This window comes from Rhodotorula graminis, assembly GCF_001329695.1.
Source record: "Rhodotorula graminis WP1 unplaced genomic scaffold RHOBAscaffold_9, whole genome shotgun sequence".
In the NCBI taxonomy this organism is placed as follows: Eukaryota; Fungi; Basidiomycota; class Microbotryomycetes; order Sporidiobolales; family Sporidiobolaceae; genus Rhodotorula; species Rhodotorula graminis.
Window position 1 is genome coordinate 81880 of NW_017264936.1, and position 14348 is coordinate 96227.

Here is a 14348-nt window from a genome sequence, read left to right on the forward strand (position 1 = left end):
GAGCGAGCGAGAGGGAGGAGCGAGGGCCAAAAGAAGGCGGTCGACCGCGCGGAGTCGAGAATCGGGCCGAGTGGGGCGCAACACGTCTCTTTCGAAATCGCTCGCGCTCGAGGAGAAGCAACGCAAGTGGGACTGGCACCGACACACTCGAGCTACACCTCGGCCAGCACCTCGTCGCCCTTGGCCGCCGCCGCCGACGCCTTGTCCTTCCTCCGCTCCTTGCGCTCCCTCTTCCTCGTCTCGCCGCCGCCGCCGCCCTGCACCTTGGCCTCGAACGCCTCCTTCTTCTGCGCGTGCTGCTTGACGAGCCGTGCGGGCGCCTTGCCGCCGTGCTCGTACGCGAGGACGGGCCGAGGCGGGACTGGCTGCCCTGCCGCCTTGGCCTCGTCGCGCGCCTTCTTCCACGCTTGCCGCGCCGCGATCTCGTCCTCGGTCGGCTTGATCTTCTCGACGAAACGCTTTGTCGGCGGTCGGGCACTGTGCGGGTTGGAGAGGGAGGTGGCGCCGGGTCGGGAGAGGGACAAGGCGGAAGAGGTGAGAGGCAGGTGCGCGAGGACGAGAAGGTTAGCTCGCCGTTCGAGGACGCCGCCGAGAGACGAAGAGGAAGAGGGACGCACGGGATCTCCTCGCCCTTCTCAAGCTTGCGCCGCTTCACCCGCTCGTTCTTCTCCTTCTTGCGCTGCGCCCGCTTGGCCTCCTTCTCCTTCTTGGCCCGCCGCAGCTGCTCGCGCACCGAGATGCCCTCCTTCTCGGCCGCCGCGACCGCCTCGGCCTTGCGCGCCGCGTTCGACGCCTTTGCGGGCGTATCGGCGGCGCTCGAGGGCGCGGCCGTCGATGCGGCGGCGGCGGCGGCCGGCGTGGTCGCCTTCTCCTTGCCCTTGCCCTTCTTGGCCGGCGTCTCTGGCTGCTTGACCGCCTCCTTCTTCTCCTCGACTGCCGCCGGTGCCGTCGCCGTGCCGGCCTTCTTGCCGCCGACGAGCGTCTGCATCGAGAGGCGCTCGATGACGGCCTTGTCGAGCTGGCTCGATACCCAGCGTGCGTCGCTCAGGGCAAACTCGGGCGGGAAGTCGTCGGCCTGGACGTGGGCCGAGAAGCGGGCGAAACGGCGCTTGTGGTCCTGCGGGCGGGCGAGAGAAGGAGGGTCAGCTCCGGAAGAGTCGCGAGGGGCGAGGAGAGGAGGGGAGGGGAGAGGACGGATGGGCGCACCTTTGACGCGAGGTGGACGTCGGTCATCTTGCCCTTCTTGAGCACCTTGTTGGGGCACACGACGCAGATGAGCGGCAGCTCCTCGTCGTCCTCGTCGTCGCCGTCGGCACCGCCCTTGGCCGCCTCGTCGCCGCTCTCGCCGCCAGCGGCCGCCGCCACGAGGAGCGCAGACGACACGACCTGGTTCTCGAGGGCCTCGAGCGCGTTCGGGAAGCCCTTGGGCGGCGGGCGCGGGTCGTCCTCGCCGAGCACATCGTCGACGCCGCCGAGGCCGTCGTCCTCGTCTGCGCTGTCGTCGTCGTCCGAGTCGGTCTGGTCCGAGCCGCTGTCGGTGTCGGCCTCGTCCTGGGACGCGTCGCTGTTGTCCGAGGCCGAGAGGTCGTCCTCCTCGTCCGAGAGGAGCTGCTCGGCCTTGCGCTTGGAACGCTTCTGCGAGGCGGCGACGTGCTTGTAGACGGGCATGGCGGTGGTGCTGGTGTAGCTCGCGTGGCAGGCTCAGCGGGTGAGCAGCTGCAGAGGTCGAGGCGGTGCGAGAGGGGAGGTGAGCTCGAGCGGGGAAGCTCGATTGCGATCCAGACCAAAGCCAACTCTCGACCGTCGCTCGCAGGTGCGCTCAACGCGCTTCGTTTCAGGCACTGACACAATCAAGCGAGGAACGACTAGCTACAGAAGAAAGACAAAAGGGGGGAGAGGGGGGAGACGGCAAGCGAGTGTGGGAGGACGAGAGGAGGTCCGAGGGTTCGAACGCGATGGCGCGACGACGAGGACGCGCGCGAGGCTCACAGGCCCGGGCCAGAGGCGAGGAAGACGACGACGGCCGTCACGATGAGCGTGACGAACAGGCCGAGCGACTTGCACACGAAGGAGACGACACCGGACGTCGCCGGGTCGTGCTGCGGGTTGAACGCGGCGTCGGCGCCAGCGGTCGCCGTGCGCATGAGGCCCGACGAGTAGCCGGCGGTGACGAGGACCTGCGAGGGCGACTGGCGGGAAAGAGGAAGAGGAGAGGATCGATCGAAGGTGGTCAGTGCGAGGCCGCGAGAACGACGAGGGCGGGTTTGCGACGCTTGCTCTGTCGCCACGTCGATCGACGAGACCGGGTACAGCTCACACGAGAGAGAGGGGTGCGCACCTGGATCACAAAGAGGGGCAGGTCGGGCTTGACGGCGGTGGGCGAGGGACGCAGCTTGCGGCCGTTCGTCGCTCCTGCGTCGACGCGGGATCTCGACAAGGTCAGCTCGTGTACAGCTAGATCGACGAAAGAGGTGGACCTGTGCGGCGCACCTGCGGTCGAGTCGAATCCATAGCGCGCGAGCGAGAACAAGTCGACGTTCTCAGCACGCTCCTCGACTTGCGCCGGCGTCCCCTGACACGCGCTCGCCGTACGCGCCACGACTGCCACCGAGCCGCTCTTCGACTCAAGCTGCTGCTCGTGGGCGTGCGCGAAAGACGGGAGGACGTGGAGGAGCGGGAGGAGGCCGAAGACGAGGAGCGAGGTCCGAGAGAAGGCGAGCATGGTCGGCTGCGGCGGGTGCTGCGGGAGGGCTCGTGCGTGTCAGTAGACTAGCTCTCTGAGGGAGGAGAGAGAGTGGGACGCACCTGAGGCGGTTCCGAGGAAAGGCGAGCGAGAGGACGGAGGGAAAGAGAAGTCGAGCCGCCCTCGCTCGGTCGAACGAACCGCGCTCAGCCTTTCGCCTCCTCCTCGAAGGGCCCGACCAGATCCGCGGAGCGAGATGAGCGAGAGGAGAGCCGGTCCCACGCCCGAGAGAGTTCAGGAGATGCGGAGCGAGGCCGAGGCGAGGCAGACGAACGGACGCGCGTCTTTCCGCAGTCCGGCGACGACGAGAGCAAGGAGGGAGAACGAGCCGGCGAAGCAGAGCAACGAGACGACGCACAGCGCCGACTCAGAGTGTACATTGCAGGAGGACGACAACAAGGAGCGTGAGAGGGACGAGGCGGACGAGCGAGAAGGGGAAGGGGTGCGAGCACGACGAGGCGGTGCCGTCGAACCTCGCCTCGACGGTCGGGCCAGACGTGTTGGACGGGAATGTCGAGCTCCACACCTGTCGTAGAGGCACGTGTCAGGCTGAGATCGCGAGGTAGGCGCGAGGAGGGACGAGAGAGGACGCACCTCGAACCGGCGGAAGTAGCTCGAGTCGCCGCCTCGGCTGTTGTAGCTATCGTCGCTGCCACCGAAGAAGGTGCTGAAGAAGACGCTCGTGATCGTGACTGACTCGTTGGTGCGCCACACGATGCCGCTGTGCGCCGCCTCGAGCGTGTCGTTCTTCCAGACGTAGAGCAGGCCGTTGGCGACGCCCGGCGTGTTGAGCGCGATGAGCTGCGTGATGGTCGTCCAGCTGTGGGCATCGCAAGTCAGCCGAGTCTGACGGACCAGACGGGGGATGGCCGAGAGGAAGAGAGAGAGGAGGACGCACCCTCCTCGAGGAAACGTCCACGCTCCTCGCGACAGGCTCGTGCCGTAGCCCTCGTTGCACGTCACGTCGTCTTGGCCGCAGAAGTTGTCGTACGTCGGAATGTAGCCGTACACCTCGCCTGCGCCGCGATTGCGCCACATGAGCCGCGCCGAGAAGCAGTCCGAGCCGTGGTGGCCGCCGCTGCATCGTGCGGCTGCGCCTGGTGCGGCGCCGTACAGCCCGGGGAGCTTGCCGCCGCGGTTCCAGGTAAAATCGGGGTCGAACGCGACCTGTCGGGGTAGCCAGGGTCAGCGTTCCCGGTGGCCGAGAGAGGGGAGCGAGAAGGGGAATGAATGGCTGCGGCGCACCTGGTACTTGAGCAGCGCCGTCTGGACGCTCGAGTTTCTCGGGAACACGGCCATGTTGAACTGGGCGCCTTCTCGCGAGTCGGCAGGGTACGCAACTTGCAGGACGGCGTCACGATTGGTGCGGTCGAACGGGTCGGCGGCCCACACGGCGTTGACGGGCTCGGTCGTGCCGCTCGCGTTCCACCGCTGCTGGAGGACCTCGAAGGTGGCGGTCGAGTTGGCCGCTGTGGCGAGGACGACCGGGTCGTTGACTTGCGGCTCGGACGACGACCAGGCTGGCGAGAGGGCGAACAGGCGGGCGACCTGCGCGGCGGACGCGCTCGACGGTACCGAGAGGGCCGTGGCGGTGCCCATCTAGGTCGGGGTGGATGGCGAGAGCGAGGAAGAGCCGGCGCCCTACTCGCCCGAGGCGAGCAGAGGGCGGCCGCGGCGAGAGCGGGAGCAAGGAGGCGGGACAAAGGCGACGACGGGAGCGTGGACGGGGGCTGGCCGGCCGGGAGCGGCACATGGGCACAGGCCGGCAGAGCAGCTGTGCGCTGTCTGGCTGTCGCTCACCAGGCTTAGAGCGGTCGAGGGAGGGAGCGAGGCGGTCTTCGGTTCAACGAGAGCTGATGAGACGATGTGGTCTCAGAGTTGTGCACTGCGTTGCCTTGCGCACTCTCTCTGCGAGCTCGCCCAGAACCAAGCCATAGCTATAGAGATCAAACGAGCCAGGAGCGCAGGAGGTCACCGTGCTGAAGTCGTCTCGGGCCGCGGTCGGACCTCTTCTCCTCGCTTGCGCTCGCACCTTGCTCGCACTCTCCTTCTCTGCCTGTTCTTCCTCCGCTCACTCTTGCAGTCGCTCGCGAGCGTCTCCAAGAGCGAGGCGAGGCGTACCTCTCGATTCTCGACGGAAAGAGAGAGCGAGAGACGAAAAATGAGGGCAAAGCTTTGAATGCAAAGGCGCCGACGAGGCGAGAGGGGGAGGCTACGGCAGAGGGAGGGAGAGGGCTCCTCACGAGCGCGACACGACGACGACCGCCGCCTCGAACTGCTCGCGTCCCTCGACGGCCGCCCAGCCCCGGCGCACCCCGCCCTCGTCAAAGTTGAACTGCTTGACCGGCGCGCGCAGGCCGTGCTTGTCGGCGAGCTGCATGGCGTGCTCGAGCTGCTTGTGCGTGACGAGGGGCTGGCCGTGCAGCGTCATCGACTTGGCGAGGATGTTGGCTGTGCGGCGGGGGCGAGGAGGCGAGGTCGAGAGAGGGAGGAGGAGGAGGGAGAGGGTCAGTCACGGCCTCGAGATCGAGACGGCAAGAATGAGAGAGCGAGAGAGCGAGGGACGCACCGATCGGGAGCTGCATCGCCTTGTCCTGACGAGGCGAGAGGAGGACGATCGACGAGTGGAAGCGGCAGCCGTCGAGGAGCTGCTCGACCTGCTGAATCGGCATGTCGACGCCTGCGAGTCGTGCGGGAGCGAGTGGGTCAGTGCGTCGTCCTTCGACGTCCTCGAGAGAGAGAGGGAGAGGAGAGACGCACACATGACGCCCTGGGCGCCGCCGAGCTTCTTGAGCTCGTCGGCGACGTTGTGCTTGCCGACGACGACGAGACACTCGTCCTTGAGGCCGTAGTCGCCGGCCGACCAGCGGTCCGACGTGGCGACGAGGATCACCTTGCGGTCCTGCTTGGCCATCTTGATCGTGTCGAGCGCGACCTTGGCAAAGCCGCTGCGAGAGGGAGGGGGAGTACGGTGGTGCGAGAGTCAGTGCCGCGTCGTCGTCGACACAGAAAGAGAGAGAGAAAGAGGGACGCACCCTTGACCGTACACGACGAGGACGCCGTCGCCCTTGAAACCCATGCGCTCGTTGAGGTCCTTGACGAGTCGGCGCTCGGCGTCGGGCATGCGCTTGAGCTCGTCGTGGCAGCGCTCGTGCGCGACCCAGACGCGCGTCGCGTCGAACGCGCAGATGGGCGCCTCGAACTGCTTGTCGCCCGAGTGGAAGTGCTTCGGCAGCTCGATCACCATGGCCTCGTTGACGGCGACGTACTCGGCGAGGCCGCGCATGAACGTGATGGCTGCGAGCGTAAGGGTGTGTCAGTCGCAGGTCCTTGTCGGCGTAGATGAGGCAGAGAGAGAGGGAGAGACGAGGACGGACCGACGACGCGCGTGCCCTGCTTGAGGTTGCGCTTGCCCTGCTGGGCCGCCTTGGCGATCTCGCCGACGACGACGCCGCCCGGGATCATCGGGTAGCGCATGTCGGGGAGCAGGTCGTGCTTGAGGAGCTCGTCGCTGCGGGCGGGCGAGGGAGGGTCAGCTCTCGGTCGGGGCTCGTGCGCGGGACGAGAGAGGGAAGAGAGGGGGACGCACGTCGAGTGGAGGCCGCACACGTGGACCTTGATGACGCACCCTGCGAGACGAGGACAGAGTCAGTGTCGACCTCGACGACGACGACGAGGAGAAGGAGGAGAGAGAGGGAGACGCACCGTCGGCCTTGACCTCGCCGAGCTGCGTCGGCTTGATCTCGAGCTGCCCGTTCTTCTCGGTGAACTGGGCGGCGCGGAACTGGTCGGGGACGCTCATCGTCGACTGCATGATGGGGCTGAGGTGGTGGTGGTGGTGGTGGGTGAGGGTGAGGTCGAGTAGGGACGAGGAAGGTCGTCGAGCGGGGAGGGGGCAAGAGTGGGAGGAAGGAGGGAGAGAGGCGCGCGCGAGAGCGAGGCCCTTCTTGTGCGGGACCGAGGGCGAGCGAGTGCTGCGGCTCTCCTTGACCGAGGGCGAGGGTCCGGCGAGAAGGGGAAAGGAGACGCCGCATACAGCGGACGGCTCGAGCGACGACGAGGCCGGACGACGCCCGACGCTGCGTACGAGGGCTCGAGAGGTGCAAGCAAGGTGGGAGAGGCTGTCGAGATGTGCGCGGCAGCCGCTAGTGGCGAGGGCGAGGCGGGAGAGCGCAAGACGCGACTTGAGAAGGCCGCGAGTCGTCGAACACGGCGCGCGTTGCAGCATCTATTTCTGCGCTGAATCATGACGCATAGGCCACAGCTGCAGGTACGACGAGTCAATGGGCGACCGACGAGGCGCTAAGAGAGGGAGAGAGAGACGGGCGACGCACCTCCACCTCCGGGTCCTCCTTGGCCCGCAAGATCTCGCCAAAGTCGACAAAGCCCATCTTCTCGTACAGGGGCCGGCCCACTGCGCGTAAGAGCTCGAGTCAGGGTTGGCCCAGAGGACAGAGTAAAGAGGCTGAGAGAGGGGGACGCACGCTCGGTCGACTCGAGGGTGACGGGGACGCCGTCGCGTTTGCCGTGGTCGAGCACCTCCTGGACGAGCTTGCGGCCGACACCTTGACCTTGGGAATCTGGGTGGACGGACAGGATCGAGAGCGCTGTAGGAGGAGGCCGTCAGTCGCGGTGACACGGCGGCCTTCCCGGCTCGAGGGCGCTGAACGGCGCCTTTATCAAGGGACGAGGGAGAGAAGGGAAAGGAGGGGACGCACACCAATGAGCGAACGGCAGGTTGTCCTTCTTGTGCTTGTCGAGCGTGCCGGCGAGGTACTCCTCGGCGCGGCGCACGTTGGCGCCTTCAGGCCAGAACCGCTTCTCGCCCGAGCCGGCCGGGCGCTCCTTCTCGTCGGGCTCGTAGATCGAGAACGCGTAGCCGAGGTACATGTCGCCGCGCTGCGCGACCGTGAGGAGGTACCGCGCGCCGCCCTCGTCGCGCTGCTTGATAAAGTTGCTGAAGCGGTTGATGAAGTGCGACTCGTACGCCTCGGGCGAGACGTCGCTGTAGCTGTACAGGTTGACCCTGGTGGGCCAAAAGGCAAGGCGGTGTGCGGGTGCCAGGGCGGGAATGTCGTCGAGGGTCGCAGGACGAAGCTTGAGAGCGGGCCGCCGCATCGGGTACAACTGCAGGGTCGGCTCGTCAGCGCCGGAAAGAAATGACAAGAGAGAGAGGGAGAGAGGACGCACGACGAGTTCTGCGTCCTCCTCGGCGACGATGGGCTCGCGGAACAGCTCGTACTGCCCGCGAAGGTAAACCGGGATTGCGACTGCGCAAAGAGCTCGAGTCAGTGCTGCCTCGTCGCCTCGCGAACGGACGCAAGAGAAAGAGGGACGCACGCTCTGTCGCCTCGAGGTAACACTCGACGCCGTCCTCGTCCGCCTTCCTGCTGCCCCACCGCAAGAGCGCCGACCCAGCTCCCGACCGCTGCCGCTCCGGGTCCGTCGCCAACAGGCTCAAGTCTGCAGGACGTGACGGACATGTGAGTGAACCGGCGCGAGGAGTCGGGACCGGGACGCAGGACGCACGGTAATGAGGCTCGTTGATGCCGAGGTCGAGGCGGGCGAAGAACGACTCGGCGAGGGCGACGTTGGTCCCGGCCGGCCAGCGGTCGGGGCCCTTCTGCGCGTCGTCGTGCTCGGGATCAGGCTCGCCGGGCTTTCTCGGGCGCTCCCACAGGGCAAAGCCGACAATGTCGTTGTCGACGACGGCCTTGAAGAGGGCGGAACGCGGGTCGTCGAGGCGCTTGGTGAGGCGCGCGACCGTCTTGGCGCACTGGTCTTGACGCTTGACGTCGGCAAAGATGCGGCGGCTGATTGCCGAGGGGGCGAAGGCGGCGTGGTGGATGGCGGCGATGCGCTCGAGGTCGGCGAGCTGAGCGGGAAGGACAGCGACCATGGGCGGTCGGTGGCGCTCACGCTCGAGGGCGAAGTGCAGGCCGCGAGGAGGGGCGAACGAAGGGGAGAGAGAGTCAGCGAGGGTTGGCCACGAGGTTGAGGCTTGGGCGAGGAGGAATCAGCCGGCCGAGTCAAGCGCCGCCGTGCGCCTACGTGCGGCCTCGCGCTCATGCTCTGCACCCTTGCAGCACACCCTCTGGCCCTGCCCGACTCGACCGATGCGCCCGCAAGCGCCCGCACGCTCGCCCACCGCGTCCTCCGTCTCATCGCCCCGCTCGACCACGATCACTCTCCGACGCCGCGACACGACCAGGGCACGCGTGGAGGAGGCAGGGACGCACCGATCGAGGCCACAGCCTGCTTGCGGGCGCTTGTGCAGCTCTCGGCGGCGCGTTGTCGGGGCGCGGCGACGACGGCCGACGAGGAGGACGGCGGTCGTGGGCGAGGGTCGCGCAGGTCGCGCTGTGCCGGGACTGGGTGTGCGCTGCACCCTCTATCTGGCGCTGTGCGTGCGGCGCGCGATCAGAGGCGCTGTCGAGCTGCCCCGGCCGCGGGCTCGCCCTCCTCGCTTGCCCGCCGTCGCCGCCGGGTCCGCGGACTCGCCGGTGCTACCTCCTCTCGCTGCGGTCCGGTCAATGCGTGACGTTCGCCTCTCTCGGCGACGCGGCCGCTCCGCAGCTCGGCGCGTCAGGCGGTACGAGCCTCGCTGTCGTCAACAGCTCGTTGCTCGCTCGCTTCTCCCTCTCCTTCTCATCCCGCGCTCGCCCTCGACCTTCCCGACTACCTCAGGTGCGTCTAGTTTCTCTGTACTCGAGCCCCCAGCACTGTCGTTGACTCCCTCTCTCGCCCAGCTTCCTCGCCATGCTCCGCTCGACCCTTCCTCTCCTTGCCCTCGTCGCCCTCGCCTCGACCCAGCAGCTCCCCGCCGGTGCACCCGCCTGCGCCGCAACGTGCCTTCAGGCCAAGCTGCGCGAGGCCGGAACCCTCGTCCCCGGCGTCGACGCGACCAACGTGGCCGCCTTGTGCTCGTCGTCCACCTTTACTGGCGCGTTCGACCAGTGCCTCCAGGACAACTGCGTGCGTCCAAATCCTTCACACCTCAGCTTGAGGTACATCTGCTCACTTTCGGCGAGTCTTGTTCGCAGAACACCGCCGACATCGCGACGAGTCAGGCTCTCCTCGCCCAGGTATGCGCCGGCTCGACGACCGCAGCCTGTGCGTCCCCTCTCCCTCCATGTCGGTCTCGAAGGACGCCACACTGACGACGATACCGCCCGGCAGCCGTCACCGAGTCGGCCGCCTCGACCGTCGCCGGCCTCGAGTCGTCGGCCTCGTCCGTCCTCGCCACCGCCTCGTCCGACGCCGCGTCCGTCATCTCGTCGGCCGCGACGGTCACGTCGGCTGGAGCGCTCGAGAGCGCGTCGGCCTCGGTCGACTCGTCGCTCGAGAGCCTGTCGGCGAGCCTCGGCAGCGACGTGTCGAGCCGCGCGGCGAGCATCACCTCGTCGGCGGCGAGCGCGGCGTCGAGCGCGCTCAACGTCACGAGCGTGTCGTCGGGCGCGAGCGCGTCGGCTTCGGGTACGACGGGCGCAGGCTCGGTGCGTCGCACGAGTTTCTCTCTCGTCACTCGGCCCCATTCTCGAGCAGGAGGATCGAGCGCTGACTCTTCCTCCGTTCCCTCGCCGCCGCAGTCGGGCAACAGCGCCGCCACCGCCTCGTTCGAGTACTCGACGATGCTCGTCTTTGCCGCGAGTGTCGTCGGTTGCGCGGCCCTGCTCTAGACGAGGGGGTGAGACGTTCGAGAGCCCGGCTCTCGCGATGCGCACACCTCGTCCCTCTCTTCTCGTCGTATTCCCCTATCGCCCGGTTCTCTCTCTCTCTCTTGGACGACGTTTATTTATCACGACCGGCCGCCTGGCCCTGCAACACAGCCCGGCTTCCTCGCGCACGAGCCCTCCAAGTCTCGAGAGCTGAGAGCGACGTCTCGGGCCTGCGTGCCCTCTCTTACTGTGCGCCTCTCGGGCAGTGTGTACGACGAGAGAGAGACAGCGCGAGAAGAATGACAAGGAGCTCGACCATGGCGCGTGCGATTCGCCAGAGCGACCACTCGAGGGAGGCGCCGGCCTGTGTTTCGGTGGCACAAGGGCGGGATCGAGTGCTGCGCAGAAGGAGCGAGTGCAAGGCTAGTTAGCCTGGACCTTGTTCCGCTGCGTGTGGCTCAAGTGTTCGACTTGGCGCGCTGCCGGCGGCAGAGACGACGACGCGACTCGCGCGGTCGTTCCCCTCGCCCTCGACCGCTCGTGTTCAGCCGCTGTGCTCTGCCACACTCGCCTGGCTGCAGTTACTCGCCTGTTCACGCCCCTACATCGTTCGCGCTCCCCTCGCCTGTGTACACCCGCTTCCCCACCTCGGATCGAGTGGCCTCGCCCAACATCCCTCGACACTCGTCTCTCACCGCCTCGGAGCAGTAGCGCAGGCGGCAAGCACGCTCTCAGGTGCGTCCACTCTCTCTGCAGGCGATGCGGCGAGCTCCGCGGAGGAGGAGGGGCGGCAGCGGTTCCTCCTCGGATCGAGCAGAGGCGCCGAGAGCCTGACCCGCCTTCCTTCCTCCCCCTCTCTCGTCCCCTCCCCCTATCCCTCCCTGCACAGCGAGCCTCGTCTGCCCCTTAGCCAGAGAAGGGCCCACAGGAGGCAAGCGCAACCGGTGCGTCCCCCACTCTTCCCCCCTCCCCCTCGGACGGCCGAGTCGAACGACCGATCTCCTCACCGAGCTGACCTCTCTGCCACCTCCAGCGCCTGTTCCCCTTCCTCCACCACACCTCGCCGAGCCCGACACGAAGCGCGAGCGAGCCGGAATGAGCTCCTTCCTCCGGAGGCTGCGCTCAACGACCCGCCTGCACTCGCCTCGCTCGGAACCTCCGCCGCCGTCCACTCGCGTCGACTCGCACCCGTCCACCTCGTCCGACATCGCCGCATCTCGCGCCAGCTCGCCGACCAAGCTCCGGGCAGGTCCGGCGAGGCGCGGGTACGAGGCGCTCGAGGGCGACCAGCTCGGCGCGAGCGACGGCGGCTTCCTCGACTTGGGCACCTCGTCCGCGATCGACTCGTGGACGCTCGACGAGGGCGATGAGACGGGCGAGCTCGGCGAGTGGGTCTGGGTCGACGTCGACCTCGCGGGCGCGGCGGCGACGGAGCGAGGCGAGAGGGCGCTCGGCCGTGGCAGGGCGGCGTCTTTGCCGCACTTGGACCTCGCCCCGGCGCCCCCTCTCGTCCCCTTCTCGCCGTCGTTCGCCCTGTCGCCCGGGCGCGATCCGCCGACGACACCGACCAAGCGCAAGGCGTCCATCTCGTCGCCCGACCTGAGCCCGACCACGTCCTTCTCGTCGGCCCTCCTCTCCCCTTCCTCACCTGCCAGCCGCACCTCGACGTCGTCCCTCGCTCCGCCTCCGACGCCGAGCTCACCTACGTCGTCCACCGTCTCGCTCAGCTTCACGATCGCGACCCGGATCGACCACAACGGCCGCCGCGTCCTCACGTCGCGCCGGCGCCTGTCGCTCAAGCCGAGCCCGTGCGAGACGAGGCGGCACAAGGACCTGTACGGCATCGGCGACGACGCGAGCGGCGACGAGCAGGACGAGGACGTCGAGTTTGCGCCAGCCGGAGCGGGACTCGAGCTCGTCGACGTCGGCGCGACCATCCGCGGGCCGCGCACGGGCCTCGGCATGCTCGACCTCGAGCTCTTCGCGGCGCACGGTCGCTCCGCATCGTCGCCGCCGACGCTGTCGCACACGTTCGAGGCGCGCCCAACTCGCGCTCGTCCAACCGCGCTCGAGCCGCTCGCCATCCCGTCGTCGGCGCCGGCGCGCCACTGCGAGTCGCCCCTGCCGTCACCGACGCTCGCGAGGCTTCCCGAGCACCAGCCGATCAAGACGTTCTGGCCGCCGCCGCCGCTCGACCCGCCCTCGTCGCCCACCAAGGCGTCACCCTTTTCGTCCCTCACTCGCTCGAACACGACCTACTCGTCCAGGACCTCGTCGTCGTCATCCGCAACCGGCTCGTCGTCGGCCGCCAAGCGCCACAACTCGCTCCTCCAGCCCCGCCGCACGTTCCGCCGCCTGTCGCTCTCTTCCCGCCACGGCTCGGGCCACGGCGGCGCCGGCTCGGGCGCCGCTCCGCTCATGTGCGCGACGACCTTCTCGTCGCTACACGAGCGGCGCGCGTCGGCCCCGGCGCTCGAGCCGCTCGCCGGCGTCGACCTCGAGCGCCACACGAGCATGTCGTCGTTCGGGAGCGCGAGCGGCAGCGGCGCGTTCAGCATCCCGCCGACGCCGGGCGCGACGTCGTCGTCGAGCCACTACAGCCTCGGCACAGGCGCGTCGTGCTCGACGAGCGAGCCGCTGCTCGCGCTCGCGAGGCAGCAGAGCCTGTCGAGCGGCGGCGGCGGCCCGAGCGCGCATGCGCGCCGCGCGAGCCAGGTCTCGTTCGAGCTCCCGCCGTCGACGCCGAGCGAGGCGCGTCGGTCGGCCGCTGCGGCCATGACGGTCGCGAGCGAGAACGGGCACGCCGGCGCGAGCTTCGGTCCGCCGCCGGGCTCGCACCCGCCGCTGTCGCCGTCGTCGAGCTTTGCGCGCTCGAGGCGGCACGCGAGGTCGACGTCCGAGGGCGGTACGGCGCTGCAGATGAGTGTCCTTGAGAGGGCGTGGGTGCCGCTCGAGGACCAGGCCGAGAGAGAGCTCGCGAGGGGAACACTCATCGTGCGTCCACTTCTTTCTCTTTTCCTCTCGTCCTCCCTGCCCTACCCTCGGGCCCGACCTTCTGACCCACGTCTCTCACACGTCCGGGCAGGTCGTCAATCCCGACACGACCTCGGCGTCTCCGTCTCGCCCGTCATCCTCGCCCATCGACACCACCTCGACCGCGCCCAGCTCCTGTCCATCCGCCTCGCCCTCCTTCAGCCGCACGACCTGCCCCTCTCGCCCGCCCAAGTCGCTCGCAAGGTGGAGCGCCCCGCCGTCGCAGTCGCCCTTCCTCACGTCGCCGCAGCCGCCGACGCCTCCCGCTGCCTCTCGCGGTATCGGCGTCGCGTGCTAGCCCTTCCTCTCCTTTCTCCTCCAGCATGCGCCCCGTCGTCGGACAGACACTTTCCCTCCCTCCCTCTTATGCCCCTCGCTCGCCGAGCCTTTCTTTACCCCCTTCCTGTCCATACCACTTTCGCCCGCTCCTCGTCGTCGACGTTCCCTGTCACCCTCTCTGCCACCTCGTTGCATCGCCCTGTCACTCTCCTTTCGTCACCCCTCTCTCTCTCCCTCTTTCACCCTCCTCCCGCATCATGTAGCCCCTCCCTTCCTTTCCTCATCGCCTGGCGCGCCGCCCCTCCCTTTCGCTTTGACAGACACTCGGATCCCTTTTCGTTACGAGCACGTTCCCTTTCTCTCGCTGTCTCTCTTTGTGCAACGCAGCCGTTGAGCCTCTCTCTCTCGAGGCTGTCCAGAGAGGAGAATGTGCAAGTCGAGCTCTTGTTGCAGCGCGAGGTCAAAGCGCGCTCGACCTCTGCCCGAGCTTGCCGGCGCGACAGGCTCCTTCTCGATGCCGCCGCCCGTGCTCAACCGCTATCGCGCTCGTCGAGGCCGGCTGGGCGTGCGCGTGATGCTCTGTCGAGCGGGAGGAAGGGCGAGGAGGAAAGAGAGGGGAAGGCCGGGTCGTTTGA

General features: G+C 68.1%; 6 protein-coding genes across 6 annotated transcripts; 2 read left to right on the forward strand and 4 right to left on the reverse strand.

Moving 5' to 3' along the window:
• Nucleotides 1–112: 112 nt before the first annotated feature.
• Nucleotides 113–1740, reverse strand: RHOBADRAFT_54418 (uncharacterized protein). The gene is made up of 3 exons (XM_018417296.1): nt 1207–1740; nt 618–1117; nt 113–477 (listed from the first exon to the last, which is right to left on the reverse strand). Exons 1-3 carry the CDS (start codon nt 1666–1668, stop codon nt 153–155), a joined length of 1287 nt encoding a protein of 428 aa, XP_018269870.1. The 5' UTR covers nt 1669–1740; the 3' UTR covers nt 113–152.
• Nucleotides 1741–3071: 1331 nt separating this feature from the next.
• On the reverse strand, nt 3072–4238 carry RHOBADRAFT_66674 (polysaccharide lyase family 14 protein). Its single transcript, XM_018419036.1, has 4 exons — nt 3989–4238; nt 3642–3910; nt 3338–3563; nt 3072–3269 (listed from the first exon to the last, which is right to left on the reverse strand). Exons 1-4 carry the CDS (start codon nt 4040–4042, stop codon nt 3111–3113), a joined length of 708 nt encoding a protein of 235 aa, XP_018269871.1. The 5' UTR covers nt 4043–4238; the 3' UTR covers nt 3072–3110.
• Nucleotides 4239–4982: 744 nt separating this feature from the next.
• Nucleotides 4983–6557, reverse strand: RHOBADRAFT_45115 (uncharacterized protein; the record flags this gene model as incomplete). Its single annotated transcript, XM_018414543.1, has 7 exons — nt 4983–5194; nt 5313–5423; nt 5504–5691; nt 5779–6040; nt 6121–6254; nt 6333–6372; nt 6449–6557. 7 exons carry the CDS (start codon nt 6555–6557, stop codon nt 4983–4985), a joined length of 1056 nt encoding a protein of 351 aa, XP_018269872.1.
• Nucleotides 6558–6929: 372 nt separating this feature from the next.
• RHOBADRAFT_54420 (uncharacterized protein) lies at nt 6930–9020 on the reverse strand. Its single transcript, XM_018417297.1, has 8 exons — nt 8983–9020; nt 8273–8685; nt 8084–8206; nt 7934–8013; nt 7462–7870; nt 7228–7350; nt 7078–7157; nt 6930–7007 (listed from the first exon to the last, which is right to left on the reverse strand). The coding sequence occupies exons 2-8, from the start codon at nt 8640–8642 to the stop codon at nt 6972–6974; spliced, it is 1221 nt and encodes a 406-aa protein (XP_018269873.1). The 5' UTR covers nt 8643–8685; nt 8983–9020; the 3' UTR covers nt 6930–6971.
• Nucleotides 9021–9490: 470 nt separating this feature from the next.
• On the forward strand, nt 9491–10588 carry RHOBADRAFT_54421 (uncharacterized protein). Its single transcript, XM_018417298.1, has 4 exons — nt 9491–9718; nt 9787–9856; nt 9923–10239; nt 10333–10588. Exons 1-4 carry the CDS (start codon nt 9503–9505, stop codon nt 10420–10422), a joined length of 693 nt encoding a protein of 230 aa, XP_018269874.1. The 5' UTR covers nt 9491–9502; the 3' UTR covers nt 10423–10588.
• An 875-nt stretch (nt 10589–11463) lies between these two features.
• Nucleotides 11464–13732, forward strand: RHOBADRAFT_54422 (uncharacterized protein; the record flags this gene model as incomplete). The annotated part of the gene is made up of 2 exons (XM_018417299.1): nt 11464–13395; nt 13487–13732. The coding sequence occupies exons 1-2, from the start codon at nt 11497–11499 to the stop codon at nt 13730–13732; spliced, it is 2145 nt and encodes a 714-aa protein (XP_018269875.1). The 5' UTR covers nt 11464–11496.
• Nucleotides 13733–14348: the final 616 nt, after the last annotated feature.